Here is an 18,547-nt window from a genome sequence, read left to right as displayed (position 1 = left end):
GTCAGAGGACTTTTCTCTATTCCCAGCCCCATGCAGCAATGATATGACGATTAGAAAAGATAAGCCCTGTTGGGGTTGGGCACAGTTATTTGTATCCCCTCCCCCAACACCTGCCAGCCCACTGGGCATTGTAAAGTGAGGACCCAGCAGCTCCAGATACGGTGGGCAACAGGTAAGAGGGGGGAGAAGGCAGCTACCTCTTCTTGATAAAAGGAAAACTGGGTGCTCCGTGCTCAAAGAACAGCTTCTCGACAAAGTATCCAATGAAAAACCCCCTGGCTGAAAGTAAACATTGAAAGAGTTTCCAAATCTCCATCAGGTCTCTCTCTCTCTCTCTCTGTCTTACTCTCTCTTTCTCAATCTCTCTGTTTGTTTTGGAAGTTGAAGAGAAAATAACGAGCAATGTGGATCCTAAAGCAGTTTACACTGAACCAGATGGTGCCTCTGATTAGCATCAGACTAAAAAGACACATTCCTTGGAGATTAGGTTCTCATAGGGACAAATCTGTTCCCAAGGCATAGAGGGTTCCGTCTCCTCGTAGACTCCCCTAGAGCTTTGTCCGGGCATCTCTATTCGTCCTTTCTCCCGTCATCACCGCCGGGCAGGTCTGCGCTTGTGTTGAAGAAGACAGCAAATTGATTCTCTGCAGATTTCTCAGTTCTCCTCTTGCTGCACCCTGAAGTCATTCACACAGAGCACGACATGCCATGTGGGACCTTGGCTGGTGGCGGCTGCTCATTCCTGCATACCCCAGGCCAACAAGCCACACTATGCCACTGAGTCTGCACAACAACGCAGTGAGACCCATTCTGCAGCTATTCCCATTTTTCAGATGAGGAAATTCAGACTTGCAAGGATTAAGTAATTTACTCAAGATCATAGGTCAAGTCAGAGTTGAAGCTGATTGTCTCCATGAAAGAAAAGAAAAATATTGCGCATGTGTGTGTCTGTATGTGTGTGTGTGTGTTTTACAAGAGCCCCAAGCAGCAAGTCATCACAGAGGATGGCTGTCAAGTATCCAAAACTATGTCATATGTTGGGGCCTGCAGCAAGATAAACAGTGAAGGGAGAAACCACGAACATTTCACTCTGCCCTATTGTTCTAGGCATACATAACATGGCCCTGTCACAAAAACACTCTAGGGAAATGAAATAAAAACTGAAAAAGGCATTCAACGCCAGAATGAAAAGCACATACGGACCAAGGCCCGTACATTTGTGAAGTCCTGTGTTTCTCGAACCCCGAGGAAAGCCAGTGGCTTCCAGGGAAACAAGAAAGCTTGGCTTAGGATTATGTGCAGCTATCAAACATGAAGGAAAGAAATCTAAAGGTCAGAATAGAAGCTGGGATACTGCAGGGTGCAGCAGGAAAATAACACCACCAATAATAAGAGTTACCGCTTAGCATGGGATATCATGCTGAGCCCGACACTGTGCAAAGTACTTGAAATGCATCACCCATCTCATTATTCCACACGATAACCCTCTAAGACAGACACTATTATTCCCATTTTACAGATGAGCTTACTGGTGATCAGAGAGGTTAAGAAAATGACCCATAGCCACACAGCTGAGAAGGGGCTGAACCAGGAATTAAACTCAGATCTGGTGTGCCCCAAGAACCAGTGGCCTTAGCCGGTAAACCCTCTCTGCTTCTCCACGGGATCCTCCTGAAGACGGGCCAAGAGGGTAGCCTGCCAGAATCTCAGAGAGTGCTTAAAAGCCTTCTGGTTCCTCTGCTTGATGTCAGTACAAATGTTCAAGGCTGTGAGTACAAGCTGATGTCACCAAAAATACTCCAGGCAATTTGCACATCTGGCAGTTGGATGAGTGCGGGCTCAAAGCAAATCACGTCCCTGAGGCACAGAACACTTCACAGGGAGAAGAATAGGAGGAATGTCATTACAGCGCAAACTTGGCCGGAGGAATCAAACTCACCTTGTGTAAGGGTAGAAAAAGAGATACTCACCCAAGGGCGATGGCCACCCAGCAAGTGCACATGAATTCAGATCTTACTCGTTGGGAACTTGAGGACTTAAGAAAGGCGATGAGCTGAAGTTTCCCATCAGGATCACTTTGTAAGAGGGTTCACTTAACAAGTAAACAGTGCAGAGGAGTTACCTTGCAGCTGAGTGCACCAGCAGACTGCTTTCACGTGTGAGCCGAGGATGCCTAGACTGGCTATACTTCGCATCCTCTCGCAATTGGGTCCCCAAAGGGCACTTTGTTTTTCTGCTTCTAGTCTCTGTATGTATTTAAAGGTAAGAATTTTGCATTTCTTTTGTAACTGTGTACAACACTAAGGCTGGCCTTCTGTCAGTTAATATTAATCAGAGGGTTTTTGTTGAATCTGAAACTCAGACACACAGCAGGACTGGGAAGCAGCAGCTGTCCAGCCTGCCCTGTGATGATGCCAACCCTCAGGGGCCACCTCCCAGCCCAGGAGATGTGGCTGCAGTAAAGGAATCGCTCTGACTTCCCCGAGGCTGGAACCGACACCACCTGCCCAGTCCAGGACCGTGCTAGCTCTCCATCTGGCCTCGGTGCCAGGCCGGGCCCCTGACAATAATGGCAGCTCTGAACAATGACAGTGAGCCAAGTAGCCGGCTCTCTGCTGCCTGTGCAGCACCATATGTAGCTAGAGTTGTCCTTGTCACGTCCCTGGGACAAGACTCAATTTGCCCTACAGTGACACCACCTGAGATCCTAGAGGGGTTGCCGGGGCCAGGAGGGGACAGGCATATTACAAAGCTTTCAGAATAAAGGCAATTCATTTGGAGGCAGAAGTCAGAACTTTAAAAACATGGAAGTCTCACTTTTAAAAGCCACAGTAACTCAAGGAATGCAACAAGACTTAACCAGGATTAGTCTCCCATCACCTCACACGAACCACCTTGCACAAACAAACCACATATGGATTGAATTAATCTGTTGCCACACATCTGTCTAAATGGTCAGGAAACTACACACATGAATATTAAAATCATAAGCAGAACAACTCTTTTCTTCCCTATGTCCTCCTCCAACCCTTAACTCCAGGGATAGGATCCAGACAGCAATTTTGGATGCACCATGTTAACCAAGCATTGGAAGAAAACATCTTTACAGTGAAGTGGTTCCTGAATATTTCTGTGATTACCAGGCAATTTGCATAAATATTCAGGCTTCACTCCTTGAATAAATTCCAGTTGGGCGACGGCTGATCCTCTGAATTCTAAGACCTCCTGTTTCTTGCACAGTTTGCTTCTCATTTTATTATTGACAACAGCGTGGACAGAGAACTTTAAAATTAGAAAGGGTTGGTCTCAGGGTATAGAAAACACTACTGACCCTCAAAAGTCATTTCTTCACCCTTATAGACAGAAGTGAAAAATGCAGTTTCTGAACCAGTAATTCATTTACATCAAGCAAAAGGCATCCTCTATTTTGCCTGATCCAGCAAGTTGGAGAAGAGATGGAGGATGAATAAGGGCTTCTAAATCCTGCCTGGCCCTATCTGGAGGAACTGTGCACATTTAGTTGATGAGCTTTTGATCTTGAAAACAGGAACCCCCCAAGTCTCTTGACAGTGGGGTTAGTCAGAGGACCCAGTGGTCACCAGTTTAGGGTCAGCACAAGCTCTGACCATAACTCCATTGTCATTCTCTGATCTCCAAAAATACACACCATTAAGTAAAGACAGGCAAAACATAGAACAGTTACATAATATGTTGCCATTTGAGTGATAATAATAAAATATCAGGGGAGAATACATAGAATATATGTGACTGCACATCCATGAGTGTGCTTGGAAGCAAAGACAAGAGACTGGAAACGCTGGTGGCCTCTGGAGAAGGAGCTGGGACTGGCCATGCACAGGGTCTGAGACCCCTTCGTGTGGTCCCCTTCCATACCTTTGCATTTTAATCCATGTCAATGTGTTACCTATTCAAAAATAATTGACATTTTTCTACAAACTAAAAAAAAAAAATGCTAATTCCTATTCAATCAGAATCTCTGAGATGGGTCCCAGGAATTAGCATTTTAATAAGCTCTCCAGTTTATTCTTTCACACTCCAGATTTTGAGAACTTCTCCATTAAAGGCTCTTTCTACTAAAAAGAACTTCATCCACTTTCCCTCAAGTTAAGGAGAGGAATAATAAACCACGCAGGCAAAAAAGCCTCATACCACAACGATCTAAAGCATGACTCCTCATTAAATTTTCTTAAGAGAAATAAACAATGCAACCCAAGCATTCCTAAAATCAATTTAGATTCTGATATCTGAGTTGTCAGCCACTTTCTACTTTTCGCACTTATGTGAACCAAGGGAATTGTTAGAGGAGAGATGTTTTCGTCTTCACCGGACAGGCTGCCCTCTCCTGCCAGGCTTCCTAAGGAGGATGTGAGGCTGGCACTCCTCCCCTCTCCCCTACACCCCACCCCTCAGCCAGGATGCTTTGCACTCACCTTGCTTTTTGAAGAGGTTGCTCTGGACTATCTCATTCATGGACTGCACTTTCTGCTTCTGGAGTTTCACGGGAGGGATGCAGGTGTAGAACTCGTACAGGAGTTGGCTGAGGGCAAAAAAAACAGGAGCTGGTAGAGCAAGTTAGACCAATATCTCCCACCTCATAGCAATTACAGTCCATCCCTGGATGTCAGGTCTGTGGGGGAAGAAACTATTCTGCTCTTGCTCCTCTTGGACCCCCAATTCCTGGCAGAGTATCAGATGCCTAGGAAGCCTTCAGTAAATATGTAAGTTGCTTGTGGCATTGACTATCAATAGCATTCAAAGAGATATGAAAATCTGAAGATAATACCGATAGCCCTGAGCACTTATTGTGCACCAGGCACGTGCTTTGCATTTTACATCCATTATGCCATTTAGACCTCACAGCTCTAACAAGCTAAGAAAAAGAAGAAGAAGGTATATCTGACTCAGATGCCCCTATTCTGACAGCATGATCACACCAACATAAGGCGTTCATCTATGAGATGGAGTTAAGAAGGAGAAAGCAGAAGGGAGCCCATCTCCATCACCTCTTTAAGTGTCCTTGGGTTGTTCTCCATTCGCAACTGTGGGGCTTGCAGGGCAAAAACTGGAACCCAAAATAACTTGCAATGCCAGGCGATATGGAGACATTTACCCCAAACATCAAATTTTAGCCAACTTGTTTACCTTCCATATAATCAAAGAGGCATGTTTATTATACAGTTAGTTTGCACCAAAGTCTGGCACGACAAAACCAAAAGGTAAAAATCCCACACTGGAAGTCCTGAACAGGGCTCCCATCCTGTGCCCTCCCCGTCCCTCAGGTGAGGGTCACCTGGAACTCCCCACAAGAGCCCTCCTCCCCTTCTGAATCCCTGACTTGCCAACAGAGCCCAGGAAAGTACAGCATAAGCTCTCACCTGAGTAACTTCGCATCAAAGACCGTTTCCACATCATGGAGGACAGATGGGATGTATTTCAAAGCCGCCACCTAGGTGGAATGGGAAATAAATGTGAGTGATGTCCACAGCCAACCGGTCTGTGCTGGCGAAGAGGGTACTTTGCAACATGACACAGATCAGGGGAAAATGACCCTGCATCTTGGGCACTACTATAATGATGCAAGACTCTGCATGTAGACTGGAACATAAGCATGCACTTCTTTATATACGTTCTAAGTGAAGCCACAGCTTCTACCTTCAAGGAGCCAGTGATGTATAGCAGAATAAACACAGACTTTGAAGTTATATAGATCTGCAGTCAAATTCTGTTTCCACACCTTATTAGCCACATGGCTTTTGACAGAACACTTAACCTCTCAGATATTTACACATCTGTGAAATAGGGAAAGTCATACCTATTTTGCAGGATTGTGAAAATTAAAAATAATATATGTGAGTCATCTAGCAGAGCATCGGGCATTTTTTGGGTACTCAATAAATGGTACCTTCTATTATTAATGGAAGATGGTGTGCTTGAATTGTTTTTGCTGATGGCAAGAATGGATTGGACTGAGTTATTCACATTTTCTCTCCCCAGCCACTTTGTGAACAACAGCGGGGATGTTTTGGTTCACTAACTGGGTTAGGAAAGCTTAGCATTGTGGCAGATTATTTACTCTCTTTAAGTTAACTGATGTAACCAGAGGTGTGAGCCACACTTGCCCCCCTGCACAGCAATGCTACTTGCTAAGCAGCAGGGCACACTACAATTTTGGCAAGAGTTGTAAGTCACATAAATAGAAAACAATGTTTAAGAATCTAATGGAAGTATGCGTTTTTTTATTCTTTTTGTTTTTCTGTATATTGTAGGGGTTCTATTATCAACCTGTATGCCCCCCTAACAATCAGACCAAAGTAAAAATAGGAAAAATTACTGTCTTAAAGAAAAATCTCACTCCTTGCCATATACAACTGAGATTCATACTTAACATAAATAATGATTATGACTATTGTCTGAGAATTTACAAGGAGGCAGACATGGCGCTGAACACTGCTAATAGATTATCTTATTACTTACAGCCCTGCAAGGGAAATATTTATTATTTTCATAGGTAAGGAATCTTTGGCTCATCAAGATTAAACAACTATCCCAGGACCACGAAGTTAGCAAGTAGAGAGCCAGAATTCAAATTCAGGCAGGCTGTTTGTAGAGCCATTCCTTGGGACCCGTAAGCCACATGGCCACTTACTCAAATAGCAACTCCCTGTGCACTCATCCTTTTTTTCTTGTTGTTTATAATTTCTAAATTCTCAAAATTCAGTACTGTATGTTTTATGTAAAACAAAAAATTCACACAAGATAAGGTATTAGGGTGAAAATTCTCCCCGTAATCCTACATCACATCCTCATCTAAGCTCCAATCTCAGAAGGGACCACCATTAGTTAAGATTGTGGTAAGTTTCCTTCCAGACTATTTCCGATGCATGAACTTGTGTGTGCACGTGTGTGCATGTGCATGTACATAAATACAGAGGTCTGCAACTTGCTTTTTGCAGTTAACCACAAACCAGTGGGCTCTTGGCCTGCCATTTCATAGAGTGTGCTCTCTTCGTTTCTAACCACTACCCGGCAATGTCCAAATGGGTACATTACACCTCTTCCAACTCACCTCTGCTGAAAGGCTCCATGCCATTTTTAGTTTTTCTTTATTAAAAAACAGGTGATGAGAAAATATTTAACTGTAGGATGGATTGCTCAAAGAGGAACTCATGTTTCAAAATCTATATACATACAAATTTTAGGAGATATTGTCAAGCTACCTTAAAAGCCATGGCAACCAATTTCCTTTTACTTATGGTCTCTCTCTCTATACCTTGCTAAAATTGGATACATGATCTTTCTCATTTTTGCTGACATAATGCATTATTTGCAACTGTCATTTGCAATTCTCTGGTTGTCAGTGCAGCTGGGCATCTTTTCTATATTTATTGAATGTGTAAACTTACTAAACTGCTTGTTTATATCCTTTTTCCATTCTTCTTTTTTTCTTATTAGCTTATAGAATTCTTTATACATCATTAATAGTAACCCTTTTGTAGTAACACATTTTGCAAGAATTTCCTCTCGCTTGTCCTGTTGTTTCATTGCACATAAAGATTTTAATTTGCATGTTGTCAAAGTTGTCAGACTTTTCTTTATAGTAATTAGATTTTGTATCTGGAGATTTATTCTTTATTCTTTCAAATGTAATTGACAAGAGAAAATGAGGCTCCAAAGTCAGTGTTTCTACAACTATGTTCTATTGGACACTCTTGTCCCACTGGATGGTGCTAGGTATTGTGTAGGGGAAAAGGGGTTTGCAATCAAATTATTTTGAGAAACATTGATTTAAGCAAAGATAAACCAGTGAGTTTTTTAGCAACAGAACTTTTCAGAATTTTCATATGCTAAGAAGCATTATGACATTCCTCTAGGCAGCTACACTACACAGTACATTACAACCTGGGTGGTCAAGGACCATCTGCATCAGGCAGGCTGGGCAAGATCATCTGTATGAGAAAGGAGTGACGGGCAATGAGCACAGGGCAGTGGGAGTGATGAGGCGTGTGGAATCCACACTCTGTCCAAGGAATGAGTCGTTCTTGTCCAATTGTTTCAGCCTTGTGGTAGCCAAATCCAACACATCTGCAGGCGGCATTTCCCCCATGAGCTACCTGTTTACAACCTCTAAAGCCAAAGGGACACCCTATACTGAGCCACGTGCCCTGAAAAAGGGCTCCGAGCACTTCAAGCGAAGCGTTTCTTCGTCCACTCTTAGGCCAAAGAACATAGAGCCCACAGGGACCCGAGCATGAATAATCCCAGCTCTTTACCCAGCACCTGGAGGAGTCTTGGTCCACTTCCTCACTGCCCCGGCCTCAGGCTCTTGCTGTGCAGTGCTATGCAAGGGGAGTGCTATGAAATAAAGCCCGTTGTGCACCTCAAAGGTGTGTGTGTGCTCAGTCTCCCCCCATCTCATTACTCAAGCACCTGCCCTCCCTCCCCAGAGCCTGGACGGAGTATAATGTGTACTCATCAAGACCAAAGTGAGAAAACACACACACAAACAAACCCCTCAGTAAGCCGGGGAAAGGCAGGACTTCAGTGTCTGCTGAGGTTGCTGGCTTTCAAGAGCTGCACAGCGTTCCAGGGCTTTGGAGTGATGCTCCAGAACAGCAGTCACCAGGAGTCTGCATAGACACTCCCACTTACGCACTTGGGCTTCGGCTATGCGCGCGGAGGAGTGGGGCAGGCGGGGGGCGGGGCTGCTCCGAAGGAGTCAGTCTTCCCAGCTTCCCCACTCGGGATGACGATAAAGTCAAACAAACTGAGTTACCGTCGCCTGAGACTCAGAGGGTGTTATCAATGTGACAGGAGAGTATTAAACTTTCACTGGGTGCAGGCGGCCTCACAGAGTAGCTGCAGCCCTGTCGTGTTCTTTTCCAATGGGGACGGCCCATCTCTGACTCGGGAAGTTTGCCAAGTCTGTTGCCTCGGCCAGCGGCGGCCACAGGGCTCCTGCCCCTGGTCTTCCCCTGACACCCTGACACACCTGGGAGGGTGACAACAGGCAAGTTCAGCAGGTGCTACCACCAAGCACTCCCAAAAGATAGGGCATCTCAGCCACAAGACCTGCCAGAGACCTCCATTTGTCACACGTCTCTAAGGCCTGGGAACTAGAAACAGACTGGTTTTATAGATCCATCAGCCTCCTGAGAACCGTGTTGCCTCACCATTGCTATTATTTTTACTCTCATTATTAATACTATTGTACATAAAATAATATCGTATTGTTATTACTTTCATTCTATAGCACATATTCCTATATGGTATATAATAAAACACACACACACACATACACATACCTATACACATATAATAGGATTATTAACAATAAGGCTTTAAAATAGGAACATTATTGGAAACTTTATACATGCCAAATACTCTACATGCATGATATCATTTAATTATTATAACTACTCTATGAGCACCTATTGTTATCCCATTTTACCAATGAGGAAACTATGGCACAGAGAGGCTAATAATTTGCCAAAAGCCATGTGGCTGATAAGTAGCACAGCGAGGCTGTGTAGCCAACTCTGCCCACCTGGCTCTTACCCAGTGTGCTCTGCTACTGCCCGTCACGCTGTAGGAGAGGCAGCCCGTCGCGGGGAGGCTACAGCAGGGGAGAGGAGGCTGATCTGGGGGAGGAAGCGGATAAAGAGCCTCCCCCATCTTGTGAGGATAGTTTTCGAAAAGAAAATGTAGTTTTTCTGACATCCGTAAATTAAGGCTCCCCCTTACCACACATATAGGGGGTTGCGAGAATGACCGCAGGAACATGTTTGCTAGTGCAGTAATTAGGTAATCGTGTGGCATCAATGGATGTCTTAGATTAATCATCAACTCCAGATCTCTCTGCCAAAGGCCAGGTGCAGCCCACAAGAAGAGGGCAAACAGGCAACAGTGACTTTACTGTCCCATAGATAAGTCAAGGGAGGACAACTGAGATCATTGCTGTCTAGAAGGACTTCACCTGGATTGATAATCTTGGACTGTTAGCAAGTAGCAAATATTTAAAAATAATAACAAAAAATCAAAACCAAGCAGCTGCACCCCTCCCCCAAGCTCAAAGGAGACCTGTCTGCTGAGTGTTTGCAGGCTCACCGTCTCTCGCTTTCTTGCTCTCTTTCAAACAGAGCAAGAGTGACCAGTGTTGGTGACAACAGATACAGACTTCTAGCCAAAATGAACATATCTTGAAATGATATGCAGTTGTCCAAGAATGTTAGACATCTTCCTCATTCAAGAGCCGCAGGTATTCAAAACAGGCACTATTCCCATCCTGCCGATTTCCAATCTTTTTATTTTAGCCAAGTGTTAGATGGTCAAGGCCCACAGACAAGCAATGTCCCAGGAATTCACGAGAGCATGACTGTAAGAAGGCAGTCTCCTTAGAGATGCTGGATTGTCCCTGAGGAAAATACACGTAACTCTCTCAGGACATTCTGCCTTGTCACTGATGGTTGAGGGAAAGAGAAGGGAAGAGGAACGAGGTTCTGGAACACGTTTCCATGCTTCTGTAGCTCAACATCGTGCTGGCCCCTGAGCTTGGCAGGGCAGTAGACTCCAGTGTTTACAGCCACCCGCAGAGCCAGGCTAGCTGACTTCAGGTCCAGGTGGATCACCTTTACCTGTGGGACTCTGTGAAAAAGAACTCTGTGCTTCGGTTTCCTCATCCGCAAAATGAAGAGAATAAAGTTATCTACTTTACAGGGTTAACATGAAGACTAAATGAAAAATGTGATCTATCTATGACTACACTTCCTTATTGGGACAAAATTTCATCCTACCTGCCACTGAATCCACCATTCCCAAATATCAGCCCTAAGTGGAGTGTGGAGTATGTGGTTGAGAAGGGGAAAAGACTGAAGAAGCACTTAGAGGTTTGGGCTGGAACTCCAGCTCCTACTGTTAAATATTAATTCTCATTTTCCTACTTCTGTGGGTTCAGCGTACAGCCTGTGGGCCAAGTCTCAAGAATGGGACACTTTTTCCCTTAGTTCAGACATCAGAACATCTTACATCAATGAACAAACAAACGAGAGGGAAGAAAGAGGCATTTTTATTAGCTTGCTGCATGGCTACGGACCAAATATCTGCCCACCTTTACTGTCATTCACTGTTGTGCAGTGCTTATCCACTTCGCATTTTCCCAGAAGACTTAGGTCTTTAATGAAAATACCCTACTTTTTGGTGGTGATTAAGAATTAAAACTCTGGACTTGCACAGCCAAGATTCAAATCCAAGACCTGCTACTTTTCAGCTGTGGTTAAGTCACTCAGCTTCCCTAATCCTCCTTTTCCTCATCTGTAAAGTAGAAATAAGAAGAATATTTGGGTTTTTTTTTTTTTACTTTTTAATATGAAAAATTACCTCCTGGGTAAAGGGTACACACTATTAGGGTGTTGGGTACACTAAAAGCCCAAATTTCACCACAATACAATCTATGCATGTAACAAAACTCCACTTGTATCTCCTAAATCTATTGAAATTTTTAAAGAGTATTTGCCTTATAAGGCAGTTGTTATCAAGACCAAATGAGCTAACAATATATGTAAAGCTTTTAGCTCAATGCTTGACACATAATAAATACTAAAACACAAAACAAAACAGAACAAAGCAGTGGAAGCTAGTATTCATTCTTTCGTTCATTCGGCCAACAGATATCCAAGTACTTCCCATGTCGCAGCTGCTGTTCTAGACACTGGGGATATAAAAGACAGAGTCCCTTGTCCTCCCAGACACTGTAGTCACTTTGTAGCATGAGTGACAATCATAATGGCCAAGAGAGCATATCATTCAACACATCATTCACACATTCAACGCTGTTCGTTTAATACCACTTGCACCACCAAACTGGGCATTATGAAGTATCACGGACCTGAAGGAGAATGGGGCAAACTGGTCTGCGTAACGTCACCATGCCACCATGTGCCCTTTACCTGCATTTGAACTACATCCAATTCACAGGTGTCTGGAGTTGACCCTCACAACTCACCGTCAGTTTTATCAAGAACACTCACAGGCTGGCACACACAGGGACTTCTGAGCATGTGGCCCATTGTTGAAAACACGTGGAAACCCCTGGCCTAAGCCTTTCCTGTGGCATAGAGAACAGTGACTGTGGAGTCAGGAGACCTGGGTGGATTCAAATCCCCACTCCCCTACTATAAAGAGGTGTAATTTGGGGTGAGCTATTTAACTTTAAGAGCCTCCCGTGGACACTGAAGACAGTGGTTCCTTGCAGACCTCTGGCAGGATTGAAAACACCGTATATGGAGAGCCCAGTGCCATGATTGGCACACGGTAGGTACTTGATCAATGGAAGGTATTTCTGCTGCTCTTTCTGCCCCCTTTGAACTACTGACTTTAAATTCTCCACGGTTCTGAGTGAGCCGCTGCCATGCCAACTCAAAACAAGAAGGAGAACCACAGAAAGCAATTGGCAAAAGCCAGATGAGCACTAGAAATGGGAGATAACTTGCTTAGGTCTCAGAACTCACGACGGACGAAGCTGAGATCTGAATCAGAGCTGCTCCACTTACAATTAAGCCAGGCATGAATAAGGGTTTCTACCATAAGCCGCTACACAGCTGGAAGTACAGTTTGAACCACGAATGTCAAACTCACTCCATGTCCCCACCCAACACCTGCGGCAGACATTATTTGATCACGTCCCTACAGCCTTGCACTGTTTCACTAGGTGAAACGTTGCCATCCATCTTTTCCCACACAGTCAGTTCTTGTGGGTTTATTCTCCTTGAAATGCATATCTTGATCTAACTGAATAACTGGATGTCCTAACACTATTTGGTGTCACGTAACAAGGTTAGCAACACAAATACCTCCTTCCATATTCCACTCTAGTAAAATACCCAAAAAGCTTCTGTTTTATGATGAGCTAAAGGAGGGAGATGTATAAGTAACTAAAAGTTATTTCGACTAAACTATGTAACAAGCTTTATACTTCATGCTTTAAGTCTATTACTTTATTTAGTACTCTCAATAATTCTCTAAATTAGACATTAGGCTTCCTAATTTATAAAAGGATAAACTGAGGCACAGAAAGCTGAAATGATGAGGTTATGTGCCCAAGTGTGGGCACCCACTTTCCCACCCAGGTCTCTGGTCAAAAGCCAAAGCTCCTCTTCCTGCTGCAAATGTCAAAGTTTTCAGACAATTCCTTGTGTGGCGCCTGATGATGTCACAGAACCTGGCCCCCCCACTCCCATCAGCCCCTTCCTTGCACCCTAAAACAGCATTGTATTCCCTCCCAATGGTACTGCTCTCCATATTTGAATATGAGTTTAAAATTTTCTTTGATAACTTTTCAACATCCATGTAAATAGGTGAAAAGCATTATTGGTTTTATGTAAATCCCTGAAGCTAAATTTGGCCCTTCGAACAAATTCAAAAATTTAAAAAGAGATGAAGCCCCTTCCTACAGCTCTGGATGTGGAAGCCGAGGAGAAGAAACCAGCACAGTCTGGCCCAAATCACAAGGAACAAGAGGCATTTCTCACACAGTTACCCAGACAATAAGAACCTGGGTGAAAAGACTTACACCAAAACCTCAATAGGCCATAATAATCATGTTAGTTCTCTGCATTTGCATTATGTTTTATAATTTGATCTTTTGCAGACAATGTTGATGTGATCCTCACCCATACAGTGGCGTTTTAGAGATGAGGAAACTAAGGCTCTGAGAGGTCAAATGAGCAGCGTGAGCTCCTGTGGCTGATAAAGAACATTCTCATCGGCCCGGTAAGTGCTCACCTGCTATCTGTGCTTCCTCTCTTTCCCTTTCTCTTTGTCCCTCCCTCTCTCCTTCCCTAACTCCTTACTCCCTCTCTCCCCTTGTTCCTTCTCACGAGATACGGTAGCTCATCACAGGGAAACAGGTGCCGAAGTCAGAACGAGTGTCACCTCTGCCTCTGCGAGGCGTCTGCTCCTTTCTCCTCCCCACCAGCTGGCTTCATCTGCTTGTTCATGTCTGCTCACTCACGCTTCAGCTTCCATGGAGCCTATTTCAGACCCAACTCAACCCTGTAGCTCTCCCACTGCCACTGGCCATCCTCAGCTCTCAGCGGATATCCCGACACTGTGGCCTCTGCCTCGAAGCTCAGCTGCTTCCAATATGACACAGGCAGGGTGACAGGCTGGGACTCCTGCCGCATTTCTTCATGCTGTCCCCTGCTCCTGTTCCTCCCGTTGTTAGAGAATAATGAGGGGTTTAGGAATATGGGGAAGATGTTTTGAAAAACCAGCAAGACGTAAGGCAAGGTGAAAACTCTAAGACTGCAGTCCCAACTAACCCCATGGAAAACATCCATCTCCAGCAGGTGCTAAACGAACAGTATAAAGAACAGTCTAGAGCAGTGGTTGCCGGCATCGTCTTTAGAGCCAGGCAGGAACAGATCTGAATTCCGGCCATCCCACATCCCAGGGCGGCGCCCGGAGAAAGCTCTATCAACTGTCTGAGCTTCAGTTTCTTCATCAATAAAATGCAGACCTTAAGACCTATCCCTAGGTTTGTGCATTTGTTCATTCACTCATTCAACAGATATTTATTAAGCATAAACTATGTATTTGGACTGTACAATGGTGAATAAACTCCCTTCCACACACGTACACACATGTGCACACACACACCTGGTTTCCACTAGTTGTTAAGTTAAAGGAAGCCATTATCAAAGTGGTTCCCAAACTTTGTTTCACATTAAAATCACCTGGGAGGTTTTAAAATCCCCTTGCCTGGGTCACACTCCATACCAATTAAGCTAGAAAGTCTGGGGGTGGGAATCAGGCATCAGAATTTATGAAAGATCCCCAAGTATTCTACTGTGCAAAGTTTGGAACTCACAGTGTTAGCAGCAAACACACCCTAGGCAAACTGCTGCCTCTGCTTCCTTGCCTCTGTCCTAGTAAACACTAGCACCTCAGCAACTGTAACCAGACGCTGGGCATCCCAGGCATATGGACATTTAAATTAGCAACTAAAAGAATAACACTGGTGGAGAAGAAAGAGGAGGAGGAGGAGAGGAGGAGGAAGAAGAGCAAGGAGAAAAAGAAATCTACATTAACTCATTGATTTAAATAAATGTGTTTGGGTTTTCTTTATTCACAACACATCAGGCAGACCACCCCCCGACCAGGTGCTTGCGAGTAAATTCTGCGGAAGTTCTAAAGTCTCCTCCAAACAGCTTCTTCATTCAGACTTTCTGCTGCTAAGCTCTTTCTCAAACACACGGCTGGGCCTCAAGGTTTCTCAAAGATTTACAGACTGCACATTAGCATCATGAACCACTACGTTAGAGGACCCATTCTCTCCAAAGTACCTCTTGTTTATAGAGGAGACCTCTTTAATCCCAAAAGGGAACCCAAGTATATGTTGTCAAAAATTAAGAGTGGACTATTGGAGTCTCAGTTGAAAAGACTGCCACCTCAACTGTTCTCACCATTACAAGTGGATCAGGTTTGACTTATTTCCTTCCAGGTAACAGAAGCTTCAGAGCTATTTAAAAGAGGCACTGCTGCCTTCATGGGGAATAAACAATAAATATACATTCTCCTGCCACGAGGAGCCCTTGGTGTCATGATTATCAAACCACATGGCCAGACCAGGACTTCAATTAACACAAGGCTGCATATTTAAGTAAAAATAGACATTATCTCAGCATGCTCTCATCTACTGGAAAACCAAAGAAAAGACAGATTTTATTGTAGTATAAACCAACCTGCAAAAGGATGGTGGTTTTATATTGACTTTTCATCAGGTTGTTGATGGATTCAAAGAGCCGTCTCATGGATTCTTCAAACTCCATCTGTTCTTTGCCCTCGTAAAGCCTGAAAGAAGATACATCTGGGTCATTTCTCAAGCCAATGGGCAATGCCACGGTGTAGCCCAGCCACAACCTTCATTTAAAATTTGGAAGAAAATTTTAAGTGGGAGATGGGGACTTCAGGGAGGAGGAGTGAGTTTCGCAGCTGTTGCACAACGATGCTGTCAAGGGGAAAGTCTCACATCCTCTACAGAAACACACTATCCAGCAGAGCATATGCCCCCTTCCGTCGTTTTTAAAACCCTGAGGAACCTCAAAGGAAGGAAATCTGCCTGAGCTGAGGGGATATTAATAATTTCAAGAATCAGAGGAGAGACTGTGGCCATCAGATTTTCAAAGCGTCTTGGAAACATCAAAGGGAAATATTCTCCAATGCAATGGCCTTTCCACCTGGCCGCTGCCTGCTCGTCAGGTGGACACCGCCAGCCTGTGCTACACCGGGCGCCCTTGCTTTCTCTGACCTCTCATTTGAAATCATTAACCTACTGTAAACCTTTGTTCCTTGGAGTATAGAGGCCCTGTGTTGCTACTATAAAAATTGTACACAGAATAGAAGTACGTAATGTAGAAAGCAAGACTCATTAATCCAACTGGGGAGACTGGCAACCGTCAGCATTCTGATGTGGATCCTTCCCAAGGTTTCCAACGCCTGTGCTAATGCGCACGTGCGACGTTGCACAGAACCACCCTCTCGTGGAAAACCAGACTCCAGGTTCCAGTCTTGTCAACCCCTTGCCCCCGCTGTACGAGCGCTGTTCAGCCCAGGGCTGCTCCGAACAAGTCGTTATCACCCACTGTGAAATACTCCGGCCTAATCTGTGGCATCCAGTGTGAAATACCCAGAAGAGCGCTCCTGTCCCCAATTCAGATAAGGACAGTCTCTCCTGTCACAGCCCTGCGCGGTCAAACACTTCTCGGTGCACCGGTAGCTGCAAAGGTGCTTTCCTCAGATAAAGCGCCGACACGCTTAACAGGCTTGTTTGCTTCTCAGCCACAGAACAAGCTAAGCAGTCGCGGCCACTCGGCTGTGTCTCCACGACAGCCTCGCCCATGCCCGCACCTGCCTTGCTCTGCTTTCTGCTGTAAGTGTGTGTCTCTTCTGTTCATCTGCCAGAGTATTAACACTCTCTTTCTTTCTGCGTGTCTCCATGTCTTTTCTCTGCTTCTCCCTCTCTCTCTCTCTGATTCCACCCCTCTCTGTCTTAGTCACTCTCTGTCTCTTTCTGTCCTTCTTTTCCACACTAACTCCTCTGTACAGCAAGAAGCATAAGGGGACATGCTGAATGTTCCAATCGGTTATGGGGACCCAGCAGTGCTGCTGACTTCCTGGGTACCTAGTTCAAGGTCGCAGAAACAAGGCTGTGAGAGGCGCCGGGAGGCCTGAAGTGGCCTCGTTCTCTCCCCCTCCCTAGCTCTACAGCCTGCCTCCTCTCCCCACCCCTCCCATTTACACCACCCGCTCCTGAAGCTTCTCCTGCTGCTGCCACAGAGATAGCTGCCTTAGAGCACGTATTCTAGAGTCAGTCAGCTCCGGGTTCAAATCCCCACTCTGTCCTGCACCAATTGGACCCTTTATTAACAACAGCAAAGATTGCAAAGCATTACTATGCCCCAGACACTGTTCGTGTCTATATTGAATCACTTACTCCTCACAACCACACCGTGACGCAGTCCCTATCAGGATGCCCATTTTGCAAATTAACGAAGCTTAAGCCGCATGCCCAAGAACACCACACCGGTGAGTGTCACAGCCAGAACTCACACCTTGTTGCCAGCTCCTGAACCCATCTTCTCAGTCTATCTGCACGCTAATGTGCTCCGCACTTCACTGCCCATCCTGATGTCTACAGCCTTGGCTTCTCCCCTGCAAAACGCAGGCATTGGACAGTGTTGTGTCAAAGGGCTGCGAGGAGACCAGGTCATACACAAAGTGCTAGGCACAGGCTGAGCCCCATGACTGTCGGCTGCTGTCTTGCGGTTGTTAATTGTAGCAGTAGGATTGTTATTACTGCCATCATCCCCACCCCACAGATAAGGAAATAGAAAACTCTAAAGAGGCTGAACTTGCCCAAATGCCACCAAAGTGGAAAAGGCGGGACCAGAGTATCCTCTGCATGACCCGGCAGAGAGGCGAGGGAAAGTCTTAACCCAACGTGCTGGTGCTGGTGCTTCCCTGTGAGATGAGCTGCTGTTTGTTCTCTGTGCCCACGGCCCTGGCTCTACCTAATGGATGGTCCATCCCTCAAATCTTTTGCCTTAAAATCTATTCCTCTTTCCACTACCCACAGGTGCCTAGAAACGTTTAATAAACTACATCACAGTTGCTGTTACTGACCTGTAGTATTGAGCCAGCCCACTCTGTCTCCCATCCACAATTAACGCCCAGCCGTGGCCACCCATGTAGTCACATACACATGGGCTCTTTCTGTAGGGCATGCCTGTGTGTGTGAGTGTGTGTCAATGTGTGTGAGTGTGTGGTGGGGGTGGTTTCAACCAGGTCCTCCTGGGAACCACCTGCTCCACCCACGAGGATGGCCTCCAGCGACACTTTCCTGCTGGTGACCTGCCCACCCCTGCCCTCCATAACTGAATGGTCCCATGGCAGTTCTCCCGCCAGGATTTGTCATTTTTAACAAAGAAACATAAAAAACGGGCTTTGTTGGGTGTCACTGTAACGGCGGCAC

At 45.2% G+C, this 18,547-nt stretch overlaps 1 protein-coding gene across 1 annotated transcript in view; it reads right to left on the bottom strand.

Moving 5' to 3' along the window:
* DOCK2 (dedicator of cytokinesis 2) overlaps positions 1-18,547 on the bottom strand; it is a 397,813-nt gene that overhangs the window by 286,162 nt on the left and 93,104 nt on the right. The window contains exons 23-25 of the mRNA XM_012649685.1: positions 15,759-15,867; positions 5,397-5,467; positions 4,452-4,558 (exon numbers count right to left, since the gene is read on the bottom strand). Of these exons, the coding sequence (XP_012505139.1) occupies positions 4,452-4,558; positions 5,397-5,467; positions 15,759-15,867 (287 nt within the window). The remainder of the gene's footprint in view (positions 1-4,451; positions 4,559-5,396; positions 5,468-15,758; positions 15,868-18,547) is intronic.

This window comes from Propithecus coquereli, unplaced genomic scaffold (assembly GCF_000956105.1).
Source record: "Propithecus coquereli isolate 6110/MARCELLA unplaced genomic scaffold, Pcoq_1.0 Scaffold301, whole genome shotgun sequence".
Lineage (NCBI taxonomy): Eukaryota > Metazoa > Chordata > Mammalia > Primates > Indriidae > Propithecus > Propithecus coquereli.
Note: the sequence above shows the minus strand (reverse complement) of the source record. Positions and strands in the feature narration are given on the sequence as shown.